Source organism: Caloenas nicobarica, chromosome 25, assembly GCF_036013445.1.
Source record: "Caloenas nicobarica isolate bCalNic1 chromosome 25, bCalNic1.hap1, whole genome shotgun sequence".
NCBI lineage: Eukaryota > Metazoa > Chordata > Aves > Columbiformes > Columbidae > Caloenas > Caloenas nicobarica.
Genome location: NC_088269.1, coordinates 2991234 through 3012358, shown reverse-complemented (window position 1 = coordinate 3012358; position 21125 = coordinate 2991234). Strand labels below are relative to the sequence as shown.

General features: G+C 64.7%; 4 protein-coding genes across 6 annotated transcripts; 3 read left to right on the top strand and 1 right to left on the bottom strand.

Moving 5' to 3' along the window:
* Positions 1-129: 129 nt before the first annotated feature.
* On the bottom strand, positions 130-2959 carry TMED4 (transmembrane p24 trafficking protein 4). Its single transcript, XM_065651732.1, has 5 exons — positions 2784-2959; positions 1737-1837; positions 799-924; positions 563-709; positions 130-419 (listed from the first exon to the last, which is right to left on the bottom strand). The coding sequence occupies exons 1-5, from the start codon at positions 2923-2925 to the stop codon at positions 270-272; spliced, it is 666 nt and encodes a 221-aa protein (XP_065507804.1). The 5' UTR covers positions 2926-2959; the 3' UTR covers positions 130-269.
* Positions 2960-3244: 285 nt separating this feature from the next.
* On the top strand, positions 3245-5512 carry LOC135998558 (interleukin-1 receptor antagonist protein-like). Of its 3 annotated transcripts, none has more exons than XM_065651787.1 (5): positions 3245-3422; positions 3627-3669; positions 3744-3832; positions 3913-4037; positions 4884-5512. In XM_065651787.1, the coding sequence occupies exons 1-5, from the start codon at positions 3245-3247 to the stop codon at positions 5091-5093; spliced, it is 645 nt and encodes a 214-aa protein (XP_065507859.1). In that variant the 3' UTR covers positions 5094-5512. The 3 variants fall into 3 exon arrangements, with proteins under 3 accessions (XP_065507859.1, XP_065507861.1, XP_065507860.1); XM_065651789.1 differs by having other exon boundaries at positions 3388-3418; XM_065651788.1 differs by lacking the exon at positions 3245-3422 and having other exon boundaries at positions 3553-3669.
* Positions 5513-6811: 1299 nt separating this feature from the next.
* On the top strand, positions 6812-8605 carry LOC135998462 (interleukin-36 receptor antagonist protein-like). Its single transcript, XM_065651641.1, has 4 exons — positions 6812-6890; positions 7349-7501; positions 7584-7708; positions 8409-8605. Exons 1-4 carry the CDS (start codon positions 6812-6814, stop codon positions 8601-8603), a joined length of 552 nt encoding a protein of 183 aa, XP_065507713.1. The 3' UTR covers positions 8604-8605.
* A 567-nt stretch (positions 8606-9172) lies between these two features.
* On the top strand, positions 9173-21057 carry LOC135998461 (uncharacterized). Its single transcript, XM_065651640.1, has 14 exons — positions 9173-9214; positions 10901-13889; positions 13994-14987; positions 15731-15862; positions 15963-16043; positions 16813-16925; positions 17153-17211; positions 17324-17413; positions 17542-17585; positions 17658-17815; positions 19145-19424; positions 19504-19648; positions 19732-19869; positions 20518-21057. Exons 2-14 carry the CDS (start codon positions 10994-10996, stop codon positions 20770-20772), a joined length of 5385 nt encoding a protein of 1794 aa, XP_065507712.1. The 5' UTR covers positions 9173-9214; positions 10901-10993; the 3' UTR covers positions 20773-21057.
* Positions 21058-21125: the final 68 nt, after the last annotated feature.

The window sequence follows — 21125 nt, the reverse complement described above, 5'->3', positions numbered from 1 at the left end:
TTTTGGAGGGGTTTGCACACCCCTGGACAGGCCTGAGCCCCCCTACCTGGCTTGGCGCAGCACCAGAGCTATCCCCGTCCCCGCAGCGCACCAAAAAAACCCACCAACAAGCCCCATCCGACCCCAAAAATCCTTTATTTTCCCCCAAAACGCCACCACAGGGGCTGGCCCCCACCTTCCCCGCTGGCATGTGGGGCCCCCCAAACCTCCTCACCCCCCCTCTGGGTCCCGGTAGTTCCCCCAAGGGCTGTGGAGCGACACAGGGGGGACTACACCAGCTTCTTGGCCTCGAAGAAGCTCTTGAGGTGCCGCATCTGCCAGACGCCGGTGAGGATGAGGATGATGGTTTGGGCAATGGACCACCAGAGCACGCGCTGGTTGGTGCTCTCACTCGTCATGCGGAAACGCTCCTCTCGGTACTGCCAGAAAATATAAAATAAAGTGGGGAAACAAACAAACAAACCAAAAAAATAGGTTTATCCCTGTAGCACCATCAGGCAAAGAAATTTAAAAAATAAAGTGCGAGGGTTAAAAAAAAGGGGTTTGGATCCCTCCTCCTCACCCGCTGGTAGTTCTGCTCCTTCTGGATCTGCTCCACCTGGTCGAGGAGCTGCCGGGCGCGGAGCTGCAGTTCTGTCAGCTTGTCCTTGGCGGCGATTTCGGGGTAGTTGTTGGTGTGTTCACCCACCTGGATGTCCAGGTGCACCCGCTGCGGAGCCGAAATAAGCAGGGGGAATATCAGCAGAGCCCCGTTAGCAATGACACCCCCTCCCCAGGTTCGGGGAAGCCCCCAGTTACCAGCTTGCCGCCGGCAAAGAGCGCCATGCGGGTGGAGTTGGAGTGGAGGCAGATCTGGTGCTCGCCCGGCGTGTGGGAGGTGAAGGTGAAGCGTCCCTCGGAGCCGTACTGGCGCGACAGGACCACCTGCGCCGGCACCGGGACACTGTCACACAGCGCCCACCCCGGGGGGACACCAGGAGAGCCCCTCCCGTGTCCCACAAACCCCCCTGTCCTGGGTAAAGGGGCACCCCGTGCACCCCATGGACCCCACACCCAGGTTGGGGGATGCCCCATGCATTCCAGGGACCCCCTAATGCGACCAGGGGACACCCTGTGCTCCCCAGGGACCCCACACCCAGGCTGCTGGGTGCCCCGTGCACCCCAGCGACACCCTGACCCAGCTGGGGGACACCCTGTGCTCCCCAAGGACCTCACATCCAAGACAACAGGCACCCTAGAGACCCCCCCACCCCAGCTGGCAGACACCCCAGGGACACTCTGCCTTCTTTGGCAAGCACCCCAGGAACCCCCTGACCCAACTGGGGGACACCCTGTGTACCCCAGGGACCCTACACCCAAGACAATAGGCACCATAGGGATCCCCCACCCCAGCTGGCAGGCACCCCAGGGACCCCCCCACCCAGGCTGGTGGGTGCCCCATGCACCCCAGGGACACCCTGCCCTCGTTGGAGAACACCCCAGGACACCCCCCCACCCCAAGAGCAGGCACCCCAGGGACCCCCTGCCCAGATAATGGGCACCCTAGTGACCCCCTGCCTTCTTTGGCAAGCACCCCAGGGACCCTCTGCACCCCAACAGCAGGCACCCCAAGCACAGGGGTAGTGGGTGCCCCGTGCACCCCCGGGACCCCTTCCCACCCCAGTTGAGGGGCACCCCGTGTGCCCCAGGAACTCCATATCTGGGCCAGGGGGTGTCCAGGCCCCCCAGACACCCACCTTTCCATCGGGGTCCTTCACTTCCACGTGCATGCCCAGCCCGGGGGTGGACGGCAGGAATGACTCCGACTGTTTGTCCCACAGCTGCGTCCGGTAGTTCCCTGGCCGGGGGGGGACAGGGGGAAGTGGCAGGTCAGAACGGGGCCCACTCAGAGAACCCCTGGCCCATTACCCCCCAGTTCCTGGAGGCTTCTCCTCCCCGTCCCCACCGCCGTGGTTGTGGGGGCCTCCCCATCGCCCCCCATCCCTCCCCACTGCCCCACATCCCTCTCCATTGGCCCCTGGTCCCTCCCCATTGCCCCCCATCCCTCCCCATCGCCTCCGGTCCCTCTCCATTGCCCCGCATCCCTCCCCATCACCCCCTGGTCCCTCCCCATTGTCCCTCACCCCTCCCCATCGCCTCCCATCCCTCCCCACTGCCCCCCATCCCTCCCCACTGCCCCCTGGTCCCTCTCCACTGCCCCCCATCCCTCTCCATTGGCCCCTGGTCCCTCTCCATTGCCCCCCATCCCTCCCCACTGCCCCCCATCCCTCTCCATTGGCCCCTGGTCCCTCCCCATCACCCCCCATCCCTCCCCACTGCCCCCCATCCCTCCCCACTGGCCTCTGGTCCCTCCCCATCGCCTCTCATCCCTCTCCATTGGCCCCCGGTCCCTCTCCATTGCCCCCCATCCCTCCCCATCGCCCCCTGGTCCTTCTCCATCAACCCCCATCCCTCCCCACTGCTCCCCATCCCTCTCCACTGCCCCCCATCCCTCTCCATTGGCCCCTGGTCCCTCCCCATCGCCCCCCATCCCTCTCCATTGGCCCCCGGTCCCTCTCCATTGGCCCACATCCCTCTCCATCGCCCCCCATCCCTCCCCCCTGCCCCCTGGTCCCTCTCCACTGCCCCCCATCCCTCCCCATCGCCCCCCATCCCTCCCCATCGTCCCTCACCCCTCCCCATCCCTCCCCATCGCCCCCGGTCCCTCCCCATCGCCCCCGGTCCCTCCCGTCCCCCCCCGCTGCCCCGTGGCCTCCCTCCCCGCCGCCCCGCAGGCCCCTCACCGATGACCATGGTCTCGTCCGGGATCTCCTCGATGAAGCAGCGCTTCTCGGTCTCGCCGATGTGGAAATAGAGCCCGTGTGCGCCCCAGGCCGCCAGCAGCAGCGCGGCCACCGCCGCCCGCACGGCCCCGCCGCCCGCCATGGCCCGCGGGGAGCGACACTGCGCATGCGCCGCCGCGGCGGCTCCCGCACTGCGCATGCGCCCTCCCCTGCCCACGCACACCGCGCATGCGCCGCCCGCCGGTGGCCACTCACTGGTCCCCACGCCGCGCATCGGCTTCCCGGCTGACTGGGTGGCTTCACTGCGCATGCGCAGCTCCGCCGCGGTGACAGCTGCGTGCGCGGCGCGCCCCGCTCGGTGGCGCAAGGGGGAGGGCGCCGCGCCCCCAGCGCTGAGGTTAAGGGTTCGAGCCCCGCGTTGCGCAGATTCAAGGGGTGCGGTGACCCTTGGCTGTGTCTCCATGTCCCCACCCCGGTGCGATCGTCCCCAAGTGCCACCCCCAGCCGTGCCAACCCCTCCGGCGGGGCGGAGCCAACCCCACCAGCTGTGTAGCAACACCACCGCCAACCTCCTTCCTTCCTTCCTTCCTTCCTCCCAGCCGCTGTCCCAGGCTTTGGGGTGGGGGGTCCCATGGGTGAGTGGGTGACCGGGGACCCCCCGGGGGGGTGGGGACGGCAGAAGCGGAACCTTAGGGACCAATTGCGCCACCGGCAGCCCCCCGCCTCCGCAAGCTGGGAATTTCAGGAGGGGTTATAAGGGCAGGGGGGGTGCAGACGGCAGGACTTGGGGCGCCATGGCGTGCCGGCCCGCGCTCACCCTCGCCCTCCTCTTCCTCTGCGCAGAGGCCGAAGGCTTCGACCCGCAGACCAAAGTCTTCCAGTATCGGTGAGTGGGGTGGGGGGAGCACCCCAGGGTGGCACCTGGGGGGGGACATTGGTGTCACCGCTGTCCCCTGGCAGGATTTGGGACGTCAACCAGAAGTCGCTTTACCTGCGCAATGACCAGCTGGTGGCCGGGCACCTGCAGGGGGCAAACGCGGCGCTCGAGGGTGAGATGGGGACACGGCGGGGGGACACGGGGACATGTTGGGCATGTCCTGATGTCCCCATGTGTGTCCCCTCCCCGCAGAGAAGGTGTTTTGGGTGCCCAACCGTGCCTTCGAGCCTGCCCGGCTCCCCACCATCCTGGGCATCCAGAATGGGACGCGCTGCCTGGCCAGTCCCCCCGCCAGCCAGCCCACCCTGCAGCTGCAGGTTGGGGACAGCATGGGGACACTGCGGGGACACCACCGGGATGGGGACACTACGGGGATGGGGATGCTGTGGGGATGAGGATGCTGTGGGGACACCAGAGGGATGGGGATGCCACGGAGATGGGGATGCTGAGGGGACAGGGATACAATGGGGATGGAGATGCCACAGGGATGGGGACATCAATGGAATGGGGACACCAAAGGGACAGGGACACTAAAGGGATGGGGATTCCACAGGGAGAGGGATGCCATGGGGTTGGGGACACCAAAGGGATGGGGACACCAAAGGGATGGGGATGCCATGGGGGTGGGGACACCGTGGGGACAGGGATGCCATGGGGATGGGGGATGCCAAAGGGATGGGGTACTAAAGGGATGGGGACACCGAAGAGATGGGGACACTGTGGGGACAGGGATGCCACAGGGATGGGGACACCATGGGGACAGGGATGGGGACGGGGACACTAAAGGGATGGGGACACCAAAGGGATAGGAATGCCGTGGGACAGGGACACGGTGGGGACAGGGATGCCACAGGGACATCAAGGGGATGGGGATACCACGGGGAGGGGACACCTGGGGATGGGGACACCGTGGGGACAGGGCCCATGGGATCACAGGGGCTGGGGCATCACAGGGATGGGGACACCGTGGTGAGGGGACACTGTGGGGACAAGGATGCTGCAGAGGTCACAGGCATCAGAGGGATGGAGCGTTGCAGGGGTGGGGACACCACAGGGACCGGGAACACCACAGAAACGGGGCCACTGCAGGGCTGGGGACCATTGCAGGCCCATCCGGCGCTGTCACCCCACCAGTGACACAGTGTCCCCGTGTCCCCCCCCAGGCTGTGGACATCCGGGCGCTGCCCCGCGACAGTGCCACCTCGGCCGCCTTCACCTTCTTCCGCTCCTACAAGGACGGGCTGTGGCGCTTCGAGTCGGCCGCCAACCCCGGCTGGTTCCTGTGCACCGCGGCCCGCAGCCACCAGCCCCTGGGGCTGTCCCAGGTCCCCGACGCCACCCACCTGCTCGACTTCTACTTCCAGCTCTGCTGAGTCCCCCTGCGCCTGGGGACGGGGACGTCACCACCCCAGGATGGTGGCATCTGCACCAGGAGGGTGATATCCTCACCCCAGGGATGGTGACATCTGCCCCGGGACGGTGATATTCTCACCCCAGGGATGGTGGCATCCCCCTCCAGGATGGTGACATCCCCCCTGGAATGGTGATGTTCCCCCGGGGAACAGTGATATCCCCTCTGGGACAGCGACATCCCCCCCAGGATGGTGACATCCCCTGTGATGGTGACATCTCACCCAGGATGATGACATCCCCCCTGGGGTGGTGACATCCTCACCCCAGGGACAGTGACATCCCCCCGGGATGGCGCTATCCCCCTGCGGATGGTGACATCCCCCTGGGGACGGTGACATCCCCCTGGGAACGGTGACATCCCGTGGGAATAAAGATGCTCAGGACACTTTGGTCCCCATGACGTGCGGGTGGGGACAGGGCGAGCGGTGGCCCCCGCCGCCTGCGTCACCATGGCAGGAAGGCCGGTATTGCGCCACCGGCTCATTGGGGACAATGACGGGACATCCCCGAGCGGGGGGTGACACATCAGTGGGGCTGCCCCACGGCCAAGTCCCTTCCCGGATTTGGTGGCGGCGGGGACGCCTCCCGCCCGGCACACCCAGCTGTCACCGGCACCGTGCGGCGTGTCACAGCGGGGATGGGGCACGTGGTACCGTGGGGACGGGGGATATGGGACCGTGGGGACGGGGCACATGGGCACAGCAGGGATGGGGGACATGGGACCTTGGGGACACAGCACACGGGACCTTGGGGACAAGACACGTGGGCACAGCAGGGACAGGGCGCACGGGACCTTGGGGACACAGCACATGGGACCTTGGGGACAAGACACGTGGGCACAGCAGGGACAGGGCACATGAGACCATGGGGATCACATGGGGGTGGGGGACATGGGACCATGGGGACAGGGGACACGGGCATGGTGGAGACAGGGCACATGGGCATCATGGGGACAACATACGTGGGACTTTGGGGACAGGAAACGTGGGACCTCGGGGACAAGACACATGGAACCATGGGGTCAGGACAGGTGGGACCATGGGGACAGGACATGTGGGACTCTGGGGACACGGCTCAGGGGACACCCCAGCCACAGTGACCATGAGCATCACGGGGTGGGGACGCAGGGGACAGAGGGACCAGGTGGCGTTTCGCCATCACCCCGTCACCCCGCCTAGCTCCTCCCGCACAATTACTGGGGCGGGTCTGTCCCCTCCACCCCGCCCCACTCTATAAGTGCCACTGTCACCCAGTGGGGGGGACACAACCCAGAGGACACAGGACAGGACCTCAGCCACTGACGGATTTGCAGGTATCGCTGGGGACAGGGATGGGGACAAGCCCGTTTGGACCACATTCTGCGGGCGTTCACTCTGGAACCTACTGATAACCAGGAGGCTGTTGGCAAACTGGGTGCATCGGGGCGGGGAGGATCCCCCTGCCTGCGTCACCTGTGTCACACACGTGGTCCCTTTGTGCAGGCTCAGCCATGTCCCGCGTGCCCAGAGCTGCCACCAGGTGAGTGGTGACAGGGTGGGGACAGCGAGGGCCCGAGTCACCCCGCGTGGCACCCGCCCTCACCCTCCCCTCCTGCCCTCCCCCCGGGGGCTGCAGCAGGGACCAGGGTCCCCAGGGACATCTGTGGCAGTCACGGTCCCTTAGGGACCCTCCTGGCGTCATGGCGGGGACAGGGGACGCGGCAGAGTCTGTCATCGACCCTGACATGGTGGCCTTGTTCAATGACTTCCTGGGGGAAGGTAGCGCTTTTCTCCCTGCGTCCCGCCTGTGTCCCCATCCCCATGTCCTGGTGTCCCTGTGTCCATCCCTGTCCCCACGTGCCCGTGTCCCCCATCCCCACACCCCTGTGACGCCCATATGTCCCTATGTCCCCATGTCCCTGTGTCCCCAGGTGCCCATCACACCTGTGTGCCCCATCCCTGTGTCCCCATGTCCCCACACGTCCATCACAGCCATGTCCATGTGATGCCCCATGTCCCCCCATCCCACATCCCTGTGATGCCCCATGTCCCCAAATCCCACATCCCTGTGATGCCTCGTGTCCCCATGTCCCCCAATCCCACGTCCCCATGTCCCCCCATTCCACATCCCTGTATGCCCCATGTCCCCACGTCCCCATGATGCCCCACGTCCCCACACACCCATGATGTCCCCGTGCCCCCTCCCCGTGTCCCCACGTCCCCGTGTCCCCTGGCAGCGTTTACAGGACCCACCATCGCCTCGACCGAGTCCCACGTGGTGGCCCAGCCCTACCACTACGTGGTGAGGGACACGGAGCAGAAGGGACTTTGCCTCCACGACGGTCACCTGGTGGCCACCAGCCTCCAGGGTGCCAACGCTGCCCAGGAAGGTGGGTGCCACCCCACCCATGGCGAGGTGGGGGGGACATGGGGCACCCATGGGTGCTCCCACCCACCCCTTTCTCCTCGTAGAACCCATCAGCGTGGTACCCAACCCTCACCTGGAGCGCCGGCGTTGTCCCCTCATCGTGGGCATCCGTGGTGGCAGCCAGGCCCTGTCCTGTGGCACCGGCCCCGAGCCCCAGTTGAAGCTGGAGGTGACAATGGGGGGGTTGTGGTGGGGGGTGGCCCAGGGTGGGGGGCATTCGGAGGTGGGGGAACCCCAAAGGGTCGACACAAGGTGGGCAACCCAAAGTGGGGACCCAAAGGTGGGTGGACCCAAAGTGGACAACCCAAGGTGAGGGCACCCTGGGGTGGCGGGGCACCTAGAAATGGGCCAATACAAGGTGGGGACACCCTGAAGTCGTGGGGACCCAGAGATGGGTCAACCAGAAGTGGGTCAACCCAACGTGGGTCAACTTAAGGTGGGCAACCCAAGTGGGTCAACCCAACATGGGTCATCTCAAGGTGGGTCAACCCAAGGTGGGGACACCTTGAGATGGTGTCATCCCCAAATGGTATCACCCTGAGGTGGTGTCACCTGGAGGTGGGGGTTCCCCAGGGTGGTGTCACCTTGAGGCGCTGTCACCAAGAGGCGGACGGTTCCCTGGGATGGTGTCACCCCGCGATGGCATCACCTGGAGGTGGGGGGGTTTCCCAGGGTGGTGTCACCCTATGATGGCATCACCCGGAGCTTGAGTTTCCTTGAGAAGGTGCCACCTTGACACGGTATCACCTTGACATGGTGACACCTGGAGATGGTGTTACCTGGAGACAGTGGCACCTGGACAAGGGGCTTCCCTGGGACGGTGGCACTGGGGGTGCTGTCCCAGCAGTGACCCCCGTGCCCCATGGCAGGAGGTGGGGCTGCTGGACCTGTTTTCGCGGGCGGCCGACGCCACCCCCTACACCTTCTACAAGACCTTTGGTGGCACCACCCACACCTTCGAGTCAGCCGCCTTCCCCGGGCGCTTCCTCAGCACGTCCCCGGGCCCCGCGCTGGGCCTGGCGGCTCCCCCGGCCGTCACCGCCTTCTACCTGCGCCGCAAGTGACGGTGGCACCCGTGGGTGGGGGGGGGCACCCATGGGTGGGGGGTCCTCCCCGCTGTCAGCCCCCCTGGGTGGGGGAATAAAGAGTTTGTGTCAGTTTGGGGTGCGTGGTTTGGGGTGGGAGGGGCAGGATCAGGCCGGGTTGGGGGGGGAGAGGATCGGGCCCATGGGGTACAGGATCGGGCCCTGTGTGGCAAATTCAGCCAATGCGGGGAGAGGATCGGGCCCATGGTGGGGCAGGATCGGGCCCATGGGGAGAGGATCAGCCCATGGTGGGGAAAGATTGGGCCCATGGGGGCCCCGTTGGGCATGAGCAGCCTATGGGGGGCAGGATCGGGCCCATAGGAGAGGCAGGATTGGGCCCTGTAGGGCAGGATCGGGCCCAGTAGAAGCAGGATCAGGCCCATGGCAGGGCAGGATCGGGCCCACGGGGGACAGGATCGGGCCCCTTTGGAGGCAGGATCGGGCCCGGCGCTGGGGGGCGGGGGCCGTGGTTTCCGTAGGGGGCGTGTCAGTGGGCGGGGCTGACCCCCTGGCCCCGCCCCCGGCGCTGGGGCGGGAGGAAGGGGGCGGGGCCGGCGCTGGCCACGCCCCTCGCTGCGCTCTCACTGCCGGTAAGGGGAGGGGAGCGGGGGGGACACGGCGGGACCCCGGGGGGTCCCCACGGCCCGGGGCGGGGTGGGGGTTCCCTTGGGGCCCCCGCAGAGCCCTCAGCCCCGCCCAGCCCCCCCCGCCCCGCCCTGGAGGGTCCCTCAAACCTTGAGCTTCCCCCCAAAACCCCTCGGGGCGCCCCCACCCCTGGGTGCCCCCCCATAACTCTTGGGGTCCCCCATGACCCCTGAGGGTCCCCACGGCTCCTCCGGAGTCCCCGCGGATCTCTGGGTGCCCCCCACCCTTTGGGGTCCTCCCCGCCCTTTTAGGGTCCCCCCCACGCCCTTCGGGGTGCCCCCCAACCCTTGGGGACCCCTAAGAGCCTCCGTGCAAACTTTTGGGGTGCCTCCCCACCCCCTGAGTCCCCCCCCCCCAGCTTCTATATTCCCCCCCCCGCTTTGGGGTCTCCCCAGAGCGCACCCCTAACCCTTTGGGTGCCCCTCACCCCTCGGGGGACACTTTGGGAGGGGCACAGGGGTTTTTGGGGGGGCACTCCACAGCTCGCAGCAGCACCCATTTTGGGGTGCACCCCCGCCAGCAGTGACCCCCCCCAATACAATGGGGTGCCAGCGCCCCCCCGCTTTGTTTGGGGCCCCCCCCCCAGTGCTGCAGGAAGCTGCACATTTGGGTGCCCCTCCACGTGGGACAGGGGTGCTGGGGGGGGGGACACACGAGTGGGTGACCCGTGACCCCCCCACGGTGGCGGTGGGTGCTGCGGGGTTTTGGGGTGCGGGGGGGCCATTGGGTGCCCCCTCCCCTCCCCGTTTCCTGCCCCGGCCAGGCCGGAAGCCGCGGGTGACGCAGGTGACGCGGGGGCCGTGACACGGGTGACACGGGTGACACGGGGCGCGGGTGCTGGGCCCCCACCCTGCCGAGGGGCCCACCCTGACCCCCGCTCCCCACAGCCTCTTCCTCCTCCTCCTCCTTCTCCTTCCATCCCTCCTTCCTCCTCTGACCCCTCCCTCCAGCTCTGCCTCCTTCCTCCTTCCCTCTCTCCCTCCTTCTTCCTCCATCTCTCCTTCCCTCCCTCTCTCCCTCCTTCTTCCTCCATCTCTCCGTCCTTTCCTCTCTCCTCCCTCCTTTCTTCCTTCATCGTTCCTTCCCTCCCTCTGTTCCTTCCTCCTTCCTCCCTCCCTCTTTTCTTCCTCCCTCCCTCCCTTCTTCCCTCTCTTCCTCTTCCCCTTCTCCCTCCTTTCCTCCCTCCCTTCTTTCCTTCCTCCTCCCTCCCTCCTTCATTCCCTTTCTTTTCCTTCTCCCTCCATCCTTCCTTCCCTATTCCTTCTCCCTCCTCCTTTCCTCCCTTCTCCTTCCTTCCCTCCTTCTCCCTCTCTTCTTCCTTCATCCCTTCCTCTGTTCTCCTTCCTCCATCCTTCCCTCCCTTCCTCTTCCTCCTCCCTCCCTTCTTCCATCCTTCCCTCCTCCATCCTTCCCTCCCTTCCTTCTCCCTCCATCCTTCCTCCTTCCCTCCCTTCCTCTTCCTCCTCCCTTCTTCCATCCCTCCCTCCTCCACCCTTGTCTTTTCCTTCTCCCTTCTCCCTCCATCTCTCTGTGTCCTCCTCCCTCCCTCCCTCCCTCCATCCCTCTCTCCTCTCCCTCTCCCACCCCCTACAAGGACCCCCCACCCACCCCATCTCCCCCTTCTCCCCCAGGTCTGACCCCCGGCCATGGGGCTGGGCAGGACGGGCAGGACGGGCGGCTGCCCGCGTGCGCCGCGGGGGCGGCCGTAGCGGGGACACCGCGCCATGGAGCCACCAAAGACCCCCCCCGCCACCACCCCCGGGGTCCTGGCGGCGCAGGACGCCATCGTCTTCTCGGGGGCGGGGGCCGAAGGGGCGACCCCCCGCGCCGCGGTGACACCCGCCGCGGTGACAGCCGGTGGCACCGACGTGTTCTGGGCCAGCCTGCTGCAGGCCCAGCTGTGTGTCCAGGAGCTGCAGGGAGCCCTGGACGGACAGTGGGACGGGGGGGACAGCGACCGGCCCCCCCGGCAGGGGTGGGACAGCGCCGGGAGCAGCGGGCACCGGTGTGGGGTTGCGGCGACGGGAGAGAACGTCACACACCAGCATGTGGCCAGCGGTGGGGGCATCTCGCCCAGCTTGATGCCCATGGATGGGACCATCTCGCCCAGCTTGATGCCCAAGGATGGAACCATCTCCCCCAAGACCATGACCACGGATGAGACCATCTCCCCCAGACTGATGCCCACGGATGGGACCATCTCCCCCACGACCATGACCACGGATGGCACCATCTCACCCAAGCTGATGCCCATGAGTGGGACCATCTCGCCCAAGCTGATGCCTACAGATGGTACCATCTCACCCAAGTTCATGCCCATGGGTGGGACCATCTCACCCAAGACCATGGCCACGGATGGCACCATCTCCCCCAAGTTGATGCCCACAGATGGGACCATCTGCCCCAAGTTCATGCCCAAAGATGGGACCATCTCACCCAGGTTGATGCCCACAGATGGGACCATCTTGCCCATGGATGAGAACATCTCATACAAGAACCAAGGCCACGGATCCGCATACGAGAGCATCTTCCATGTGTCCACGGGCAGGAGCATCTCACACGAGCACCATGGCCATGTGTCTACAGATGGGAGCATCTCCCCCAAGTTCACGCCCATGGACGAGAACATCTTCCATGAGAACCACGGCTGCGGATCCACATACAGCAGCATCTTCCACAAGTCCACAGGTGGGAACATCTCACCCAAGTCCATTTCCGTGGATGAGACCATCTTCCATGAGCACCAAGGCCATGGATCCATATCCATCTTCCACGTCTCTGCAGATGGGACCATCTCACATGAACAGATGCCCACAGGTGGGACCATCTCACCTAAGTCCACACCCGTGGACTTGGGTCCCTACCAAGGCTGGGAATTCGCGTATGAGAGCATCTTGCACATGTCCACGGGTGGGGGCACCTGCAACAGGCACCATGGCCACGTGTCTAAAGACGGGAGCATCTCGCCCAGGTCCGTGTCCATGGATGGGAACATCTCCCCCATGGATGAGACCATCTTGCAGGAACACCTGCTGATAGATGGGACCATCTCGCTCAAGTCCACGCTCATGGATGGGACCATCTCGTACAAGCCCATGACCATGGACAGGAGCATCTCACCCATGACCATGACCATGGATGGGACCATCTCGTACAAGCCCATGACCATGGACAGGAGCATCTCGCCCATGACCATGACCATGGATGGGACCATCTCGCAGGAGAACATGCCCACGGATGGGACCATCTCACCCAAGTCTGTGCCCATGGGTGGGAACATCTCACAGGAGCACATGCCTATGGACAGGAACATCTCACTCACAACCATGACCATGGATGGGACCATCTCACAGGAGGACAAGACCACGGATGGGACCATCTCACCCAAATCTGTGCCCAGGGCCATGACCATGGAGGAGACCATCTCACAGGAGAGCATGACCATGGATGGGACCATCTTATACAAATGCACGACCATGGATTTGACCATCTCGCAAGAAAACATGACCACGGATGGGACTATCTTGCAGGAGAATAAGTCCAAGGATGAGATGATCTTGCCGAAGACTATGACCATGGATGGGACCATCTCGTCCAAGTCCATGACCACAGATGGGACCATCTCGCAGGAGAACAAGCCCAAGGATGAGACAATCTTGCCCAAGACTATGACCATGGATGGGACCATCTCGTCCAAGTCCATGACCACGGATGGGACCATCTTGCAGGAGAACAAGCCCATGGATGGGACCATCTGGCCCAAGTTCGTGCCCCAGGATGGGACCATCTTGCAGGAGAACATGACCACGCACGGGACCATCTGGCCCACGTCTATGACCACAGATGGGACCATCTTGCAGGAGATCAAGCCCATGGATGGGACCATCTCACCCATGACCAGCAATAGGACCATCTCATCCAAGTCCATGACCATGGATGGGACCATCTGGCCCAAGTTCGTGCCCAGTGATGGGACCATCTCACAGGAGAATGTCCCCATGGACAGGAGCATCTCACTCAAGTTCATGCCAATGGATGAGACCATCTCACAGGAGAATGTCCCCGAGGATGGGACCATCTTGCCCAAGACCATGACCAGGGATGGGACCATCTCATCCAAGTCCATGACCATGGATGGGACCATCTGGCCCAAGTTCATGCCCAAGGATGGGACCATCTCACAGGAGAACGTCCCCATGGACAGGAGCATCTCACTCAAGTTCATGCCAATGGATGAGACCATCTCACAGGAGAACGTCCCCAAGGATGGGACCATCTCGCCCATGACGATGCCCATGGATGGGACCATCTCACCCGAGCAGCAGGACCCCAGAAGCAGCGAGGAGGAGGATGATGACGATGATGAGGATGATGACGACGACGGCGGCTCCTCGCGGGATGAAGACCTCGATGCTGAGGAGCCCCACTTCCACACCAACCCCCTCTTCCAGAGCCGGCTGCCCCCACCCATGGGTGCCCCCCAGGGGGTTCCCCTGTACCGTCCCCACCGAGCCGCCCTGCTCGTCACCGTGGCGGGGGACAACACCCCAGGGGACACCGGAGGGTGTCCCCCTCCCGCCCCCCCGCCAGAAGGGGACGTCCCCAGCGCTGCGGAGCAGGGTGAGTGCGGGACCCCCAGCCTGGGGTTATTTGGGAGGGATGGGGGGGCACTGGTGCTGATGGGGACGCCCCCCCGCCCCGCATTGTGTCTTCTCCCCCGCCAGGACCCCCCCGACCCCCAGGCCTGGCGCTCGCCGACCCCCCGGATCAGCCCCTGTGTTTTGGGGACCCCCCTGGACCCTCTACCCCCCCAGGAGGGGGTGACCGGGACCCCCCCAGCCCCGGTTGCCCCCCAGGAGGGGGACACCAGGATCTGCCCCTCCCCAGGCCTGTGACCCCCCCAAAACCTCCCCTGGGAGGGGGGTACCAGCCCCCTCCCCACTCTCCACCCCTGCCAGATTTCACTCAGGGAGGGGGGGACCAGACCCCCCAGCCCCCCCCAGATTTACCCCAAAAAAGGGGGTACCAGCCTCCCCCTAAACCATTGCCCCCCCCAGATTTGCCCGAGGGAAGTGGGGACCAGAAACCCCCAATCCCCCCATATCAGCCCATGAGGGGGGGGTTCCAGCCCCATCCCAGCCCCCTGACCCCCCCAAGTCACCCTCAATGCTCCCCCAGCCATTTGCCCCCCCCAAATCCTCCTCCTAGCCCCCCATATCAGCCCATGAGCTGGGGGTACCAGCCCCCCCCCACCCCCTTGCCCCCCCTCGCTGTCCCCCAGCGCCCCCCCAGCCCCCCATATCAGCTTATGGCAGGGGGAGTCCAGCCCCCCCCGAGCCCCCTGACCCCCCCCCATCTCCCCAAGTGCCCCCCCCACCCCCTGACCCCCCCAAATCTGCCCCCCAGCCCCACATATCAGCCCATGGCAAGGCCCCCCGCAAGCTCCCTGACCCCCCCAGATCCCCCCCCCAGCCCCTCCCCCCTCTCCTCCCTCCCCCCACGGGGTCCCCCAGCGCCGGGGGGGGGTCCGGGGGGTCGCCCCTCCGCATTAGGTCCCCGCTGTTCCCGGGTGTCCCCGGGTGTTTCCTGCACGGGGGGGGAAGCGGCGCAGGGTCCCCCCCCTGTCACCCCATCGTCACCGCACCCCAACATGGAGGAGCTGCCCCCCCCCGCGACGGCCCAGGAGTCCCCCCGGGACCCCCCCGCCGGCACCCAGGGGTGAGGGACATCGGCGCCGGCCACGTGGGCCCCCCCTTCCCTCTGACCCCCAAAACCCCCTGATCCATCTGTGTTCCCCCCCCGAGACACCTCTGTGCCCCCTGACCCCCGTCTGTCTGTCTGTCCCTGTCAGGCACCCACTGGCCCCCCAGACCCCTGTCTGCCCCCCCATTCCCCAACCTGTCTGCTTCCCAAAATCCCCCCCCCAGCCCCCAAAATCCATCTGTCTCTTCCCCCTCCAGATCCCCCCCAACGCCCTGCCCCCCCCCAAGCCCCCCCAATTCCCCCCAGCCCCCCCAATTCGCCCCTTCCCCTCCCCAGCCACACCACCCAGCGGGACAGAATTAAGGGGACACCCCCACAGCCCCGTCTGCTCTGTCCGTCTGTGTCCCCCCCCCCCCCCAACCCTCTGACCCCCCCAAGTCCCCTGGCCACCCCCAACCCCCCTAATTCTCCCCCAGTTACCCCCCACCCACACCACCCACTGGGGCAGGATTAAGGGACCCCCCCCCGCTCTTTCTGACACCCCCAAACCCCCACCTGCTCTGTCCGTCTGTCCCCAACCAACCCCCAGCCCCCCCATCCCTCTGACCCCCCCCCAATCCCCTGACCCCCCAATCCCCCTAATTCTCCCCCAATCCCCTCATCCTCTCCCACATCCACACCACCCAATGGGCCAGAATTAAGGGGAACTCCCCCCCCCGCCTTGCACCGCCTGATCCCCCCACCTTGTCCCCCGCCAGGTGCCCTCCGGGGGGGTCCCCAATGCCCCCGGGGGGGCAGGGCCAGCGGGGGGACGCGCAGCGCTTGGCGACCCGCCTCTTCCACCTCGACGGCTTCAAGAAATCCCAAGTGGCCTCGTTCCTCCGCAAGAAGTAACGACGTTGTGGGGGGGGAACCTCTTTTTGGGGGGGGTCACACACCCCCTGGGGTTGAGGACTCCCCCTTCAAGCTCCTGTCCGTCCCCCCCCACAGCAATGATTTCAGCGCGATGGTGGCCCAGGAGTACCTGGAGTTGTTCCAGTTCGGGGGGCAGACGCTGGACCAGGCGCTCAGGTAGGGATGGGGGGGCTTTATTTGGGGGGGGGGGGGCGGCAAAGGTGTCCCCCACAATGAATAGCATGGCTGGGATTTGGTGGGGGGGGGGATGGGGGGGTTGGAGCTGGGGGGGAGGAGAGATTTGGGGTGTTCTGGGGGCAGATTTGGAGTGACGGAGGGTCCAGGGGGGTGGATTTGGCATCTGGGGGGGGGCAGGTTTGGGGTGGTTTAAGGTCCAGAGAGGCAGATTTGGGGTGTTTTGGGCTTTGGGGGGGCAGATTTGGTGTATTTTAGGATGAGGAGGGGCAGATTTGGGGTCTGGGGAGCAAATTTGGGCTGTTTTGGGGTTGGGAGTGCAGATTTGGGGTGGTTTAGGGTCCATGGGGGGCAGATTTGGGGTATTTTGGGAACTGGAGGGGGAAATTTGGGGCCTATAGGGTGGGGGGGGCAGATCTGGGGTGTTTTGGGGGCTGGAGGGGGCAGATTTGGGGTGGTTTAGCATCCATGGGGGGCAGATTTAGGCTCTTTTTGGAATCTGGGGGGGGGAAATTTGGGGTCTATAGGGTTGGGGGGGGGCAGATTTGGGGTGTGTTGGATCCAGGGGGGTTCAGATTTGGGGTCTACAGCATTGGGGGGGGCACACTTTTGATCCACCAGTCTCTAGACAGGAGGAGATTTAGAGTTCGGGGGAGCAGATTCTAGAGTGGGGGGGGAAGCCATCACCTGGGGGGGGTCCCTGGGAAGCGGGGGGGGGGGGTCAGTATTTTGGGGTCCCCCCCCCCCCCAGGTCGTTCCTGCAGGCGCTGGTGCTGACGGGGGAGACGCAGGAGCGCGAGCGCATCCTGGGCCACTTCTCCCGGCGCTTCCATCGCTGCAACCCTGGTGCCTTCCCCTCCCCCGGTGAGCGAGGGGGGGGCAGCACCCCCAGACCCCCCCATGAACCCCCAAACCCCCGCCATGCACCCCAGACCCCCGCCTCCGCCTTCCTTCCCCCCCACCCCATGCCATGCCTCAGTTTCCCCACTCATCACCCATCGCTGTGGGGCACCCCCATTGGGGTTCAGGGTGGTGGGTGCCCTCACTTTGGGGGGGGGAACACCCCAGTTAACCCCCCTGGACCCCCCCAGATGCCGCGCACACCCTGACTTGTGCCATCATGCTGCTCAACACCGACCTCCACGGGCAGGTGAGGGGGGAAAAAATATGGGGGTTGGAACCCTAAAAACCCACCCCTTGCATTTTTGGGGTGCAAAACAAAAAAAAGGGGGGGGGGCACCCATAGATTTCCCCCCCACCAGCGCCTCGGCCGTGCCATGACGAGCGCCGAATTCATCGCCAACCTCAGCGGGATGATGGACGGGCAGGATTTCCCCAGGGAGCAGCTGAAGGTAGTTTGGGGGGGTGGTCAATGAGGTTGAAAAAAAGGGGGGGGGGCACCCCCTGGACCCCCCAAAACCCTTTTTTTCCCCCCTAAATACCATTTTCCCCCTTAAATCCCATGATCTCCCCCACCCAGGCTCTATACAGCTCCATCCGCAATGAGAAGCTGGCGTGGGCAGCGTGAGTATGAGGTTAAAGGGGGGGGATAATTTGGGGTGGGGGGAGCACCCGGTGATGCTGAGCACCCCGTAGGGATGAGGAGGAGGAGGAAGGCAGGGGGGGCGGCTCAGCCCCCCCCGGCCGTAAGAAGAGCAACCCCTTGGTGGAGCTGCCGGGGGGGGCCGGGGTGCTCACCTACCGCAGGGGCTGGCTGGCCAGGAAGGTGCTGGCGGAGGCTGACGGCAAGAAAAGTGAGTGGGGGGGACATTTGGGGTGGTATAAGGTCCAGAGAGGCAGATGTGGGGTATTTTGGGGTCAGGGGGGGGCAGATTTTGGGTCTGGCGGGGCAAATTTGGGATGTTTTAGGGTCTGGGGGGGGCAGATGTGAGGTGGTTTAGAGTCCATGGGGGGGCAGATTTTGGCTCTTTTGGGATCTAGGGGGTGGAAATTTGGGGTCTCTAGGGTTGGGGGGGCAAATTTGGCGTGGTTTAGGGTCCATGGGGAGCAGATCTGGCTCTTTTGGGATCTGGGGGGGGGATTTGGGGTGTATAGGGTTTGGGGGGCAAATTTGGGGTGGTTTAGAGTCCATGGGGGGCAGATCCGGCTCTTTTGGGATCTGGGGGGGATTTGGGGTCTATAGGGTTGGGGGGGCAGATTTGGGGTGGTTTAGAGTCCATGGGGGGCAGATTTTGGCTCTTTTGGGATCTGGGGAGTGGAAATTTGGGGTCTATAGGGTTGGGGGGGCAAATTTGGGGTGGTTTAGGGTCCATGGGGAGCAGATCTGGCTCTTTTGGGATCTGGGGGGGGGGATTTGGGGTCTACAGGGTTGGGGGAAGCAGATTTGTGCTGTTTTGGGGTCAGGGGGGGAGATTTGGGGTGGTTTAGAGTCCATGGGGGGCAGATTCAAGCTCTTTTGGGATCTGGGGGAGGGAAATTTGGGGTCTGTAGGGTTAGGAGGGGCAGATTTGGGGTGATGTAGGATCCAGAGGAGCAGATTTGGGGTGTGGGGGGCCCAGATTTTGGGGGGGGGGGCTTGGGGTCCAGAGGGGAAGATTTGGAGTGGTTTGGGGGATCCAGGGTGGGATTTGAGGTGGTTTAGGGTCTGGGGAGGAAAATTTGGGGTGTTTTAGGAGCAGGTTTGGAGTTTCTCAAGGTCCGGGAGGGGGGCTTGGGGTCCAGGTTTGGGGTGATTTGGGGGCAAGTTGGGGATTTTAGGGGGTCTGAGGGGGGTTTTGGGGTGGTTTGGGGGCAGATTGGAGGTTTGGGGGGTCCAAGCAAGGCAGATCTGGGGTGGTTTGGGGGCTGGCTTGGCTTTTTTGGGGGTCCAGGGGGGATATCTGGGGTGTTTTAGGGTCCAGGGGGACAAGTTTGGGGTGGTTTGGGGGCAAGTTGGAGCTTTTAGGGGCTCCAGATCTGTGGTGGTTTGGGGGCCAGCTGGGGGTCCTGGGGGATGCAAAGGGGGGATTTGGGGTGGTTTAGGGCTAATTGGGGTGCAACGCTGGGGTCTGTTGGAGCTGGAGGGGGGTCCCAGCTTTGGGGGGGGTCCAACCCTGCCCCCCAACTTCTCTCCCCCCACATAGCACCATGGGGCAGACGAGGCTGGAAACCCTTCCACGCCGTGCTCAAGGGGACCATCCTCTATTTCCTCAAACCCGGGGGGCGAACGGGGGGTCCCCCAAGGCTGGGAGCCTCCCCGGCCCCCCAAGAGGAGGAGGAGGAGGAGGAAGATGGGGCACCCGAGGCTGAAGAACCTTTGGGGGTACACCACGCCTTGGCCGAACGTGCCAGCAAATACACCAAGCGCCCCAATGTCTTCCGCCTGCAGACGGCCGACTGGCGCGTCTTCCTCTTCCAAGCCCCGTGAGTACCCCAAAAAAAGGGATGATGGCATCACCGCGAGGGCGATGATGTCACCCGTGACCTCATCTATCCCCATCAGGACACCAGACGAAATGTTCTCCTGGATCTCGCGCATCAATTTAGTGGCCGCCCTCTTCTCCTCGCCCCCCTTCCCCGCTGCTGTCGGGTCCCAGCGCCGCTTCGTGCGCCCCATCCTGCCCGCTGCCCCCAGCCGCTGCCCCCCGGTGAGCCCCATGGGGTTTTTTGGCGGGGGGAAAGGCACCCATGGGTGCCCCCCAGCGCCCACCCAACTGTTCTCCCGTGGCAGGAGGAGCAGCAGCGCTGCCACGAGGAGTGGATGGAGCGGGTGGCCCAGGAGCTCCACGAGCACCAGCGGAACCTCCCCGAGAAGCGGGGCCGGGCGCTGGACGAGCATCGGCTGCGGAGGGACTACCTGCTCTACGAGGTGGGGCTCGTTAATCACTAATTAGTGTCATTAGGTGGCGCACCGGGGACATGGGGATGTCCCCACGGAGCTGGCTCATCTCCAGCCTTATCCTCCCCATGGCAGAGATGCTGTTATGGGACACAGGGGACATGGGGACATCACCATGGTGGTGGCTCATCTCCATCCTTAAGTTCCCTATGGTACAGACACTGCTATGGGACACAGGGGACCCTAGGGACATTAGGGACAGCAGGGACATGGGGACATCCCCACGGTGGTGGCTCATCTCCAGCCTTATCCTCCCCATGGCGGAGATGCTGCTATGGGACACAAGGGACATCAAGGACATGGGGACACCAGGGACACGAGGGATGTCCCCATGGTGGTGGCTCATCTCCATCCTTCCCCCATGGCAGAAATGTGAATGCTATGGGACATGTGGACACCAAGGACATGGGGACACCAGAGACATGGGAAACACCAGGGACATGGGGACATCCCCATAGTGGTTCCTCATCTCCATCCTTGTCTTCCCCCACGGCAGAGATGCTGCTATGGGACATGGGGACACCAGGGACATGGGGACACCAGGGACATGGGGACACCAGGGACACGGGGATGTCCCCATGGTGGTTCCTCATCTGCATCCTCATCCTCCCCCTCTAGCGCCGCCGCTACGAGACCTACGTGCAGGTGCTGGAGACGTGGCTGAGTGCGGGCACCCGGGACCTGGAGCACTGGGAGTCACGGGCGGGGCCGGCGCTGACCCCCCTGGACCCCCCCACCCTCACCAAGGCCCATTCCAGCCCCTCGCTGGCCCCCGAGCCCCCCCAGGCCCCCACCATCCGCGTCAAGAGGAACATCTCCGAGCGCCGCACCGTCAGGAAGATTGTCCCCAAACGCAACAAGAACCTGCTGTGACAGATGGGGGGAAACACTGAGGATGCGGGGGGGACACCCCTCAATTGACCCCGGTACGAGGTTCCTTCGGGCACCACCAGCATTGAGCCAACTGGGGGGGGGGGGGCTGCGATTTAGAATGGGGAAACTCAGGGAGACCCCCCGTAAAAAAATAAAAGAGGTGGGGGGGTCACCCCCCCCCCCCCCAAATAAAAAGGGTAGGGGGCCACAGCCCCCCCCCAAAACAAGGGATAGGGGGGTCACAGCCCCCCCGGCCCCCCCAAAAGCGTTGCCGCTGCACCCCCTCCCCACTGCTCTGCGTAGTGCAATAAAGGTGTGTGTGTCACCACTGCCGCCCCCGTGTCCCCAAATGC

What these genes read in the sequence shown, in the direction of transcription:
- TMED4 (XM_065651732.1), bottom strand. Translation starts at nt 2,925, where the DNA reads ATGGCGGGCGGCGGGGCCGTGCGGGCGGCGGTGGCCGCGCTGCTGCTG. An exon ending in TGAAGGACCCCGATGGAAAG is followed by an intron (nt 925 to 1,736) that starts GTGGGTGTCTGG and finishes GTGCCGGCGCAG; the next exon opens with GTGGTCCTGTCGCGCCAGTA. An exon ending in AGGAGCAGAACTACCAGCGG is followed by an intron (nt 420 to 562) that starts GTGAGGAGGAGG and finishes ATTTTCTGGCAG; the next exon opens with TACCGAGAGGAGCGTTTCCG.
- LOC135998558 (XM_065651787.1), top strand. Translation starts at nt 3,245, where the DNA reads ATGTCCCCACCCCGGTGCGATCGTCCCCAAGTGCCACCCCCAGCCGTG. An exon ending in GTGGGGGGTCCCATGGGTGA is followed by an intron (nt 3,423 to 3,626) that starts GTGGGTGACCGG and finishes TCCTCTGCGCAG; the next exon opens with AGGCCGAAGGCTTCGACCCG. An exon ending in ACCAAAGTCTTCCAGTATCG is followed by an intron (nt 3,670 to 3,743) that starts GTGAGTGGGGTG and finishes GTCCCCTGGCAG; the next exon opens with GATTTGGGACGTCAACCAGA.
- LOC135998462 (XM_065651641.1), top strand. Translation starts at nt 6,812, where the DNA reads ATGGCGGGGACAGGGGACGCGGCAGAGTCTGTCATCGACCCTGACATG. An exon ending in CAATGACTTCCTGGGGGAAG is followed by an intron (nt 6,891 to 7,348) that starts GTAGCGCTTTTC and finishes GTCCCCTGGCAG; the next exon opens with CGTTTACAGGACCCACCATC. An exon ending in AGCCCCAGTTGAAGCTGGAG is followed by an intron (nt 7,709 to 8,408) that starts GTGACAATGGGG and finishes GCCCCATGGCAG; the next exon opens with GAGGTGGGGCTGCTGGACCT.
- LOC135998461 (XM_065651640.1), top strand. Translation starts at nt 10,994, where the DNA reads ATGGAGCCACCAAAGACCCCCCCCGCCACCACCCCCGGGGTCCTGGCG. An exon ending in GCCTCGTTCCTCCGCAAGAA is followed by an intron (nt 15,863 to 15,962) that starts GTAACGACGTTG and finishes CCCCCCCCACAG; the next exon opens with CAATGATTTCAGCGCGATGG. An exon ending in TCCCCAGGGAGCAGCTGAAG is followed by an intron (nt 17,414 to 17,541) that starts GTAGTTTGGGGG and finishes TCCCCCACCCAG; the next exon opens with GCTCTATACAGCTCCATCCG.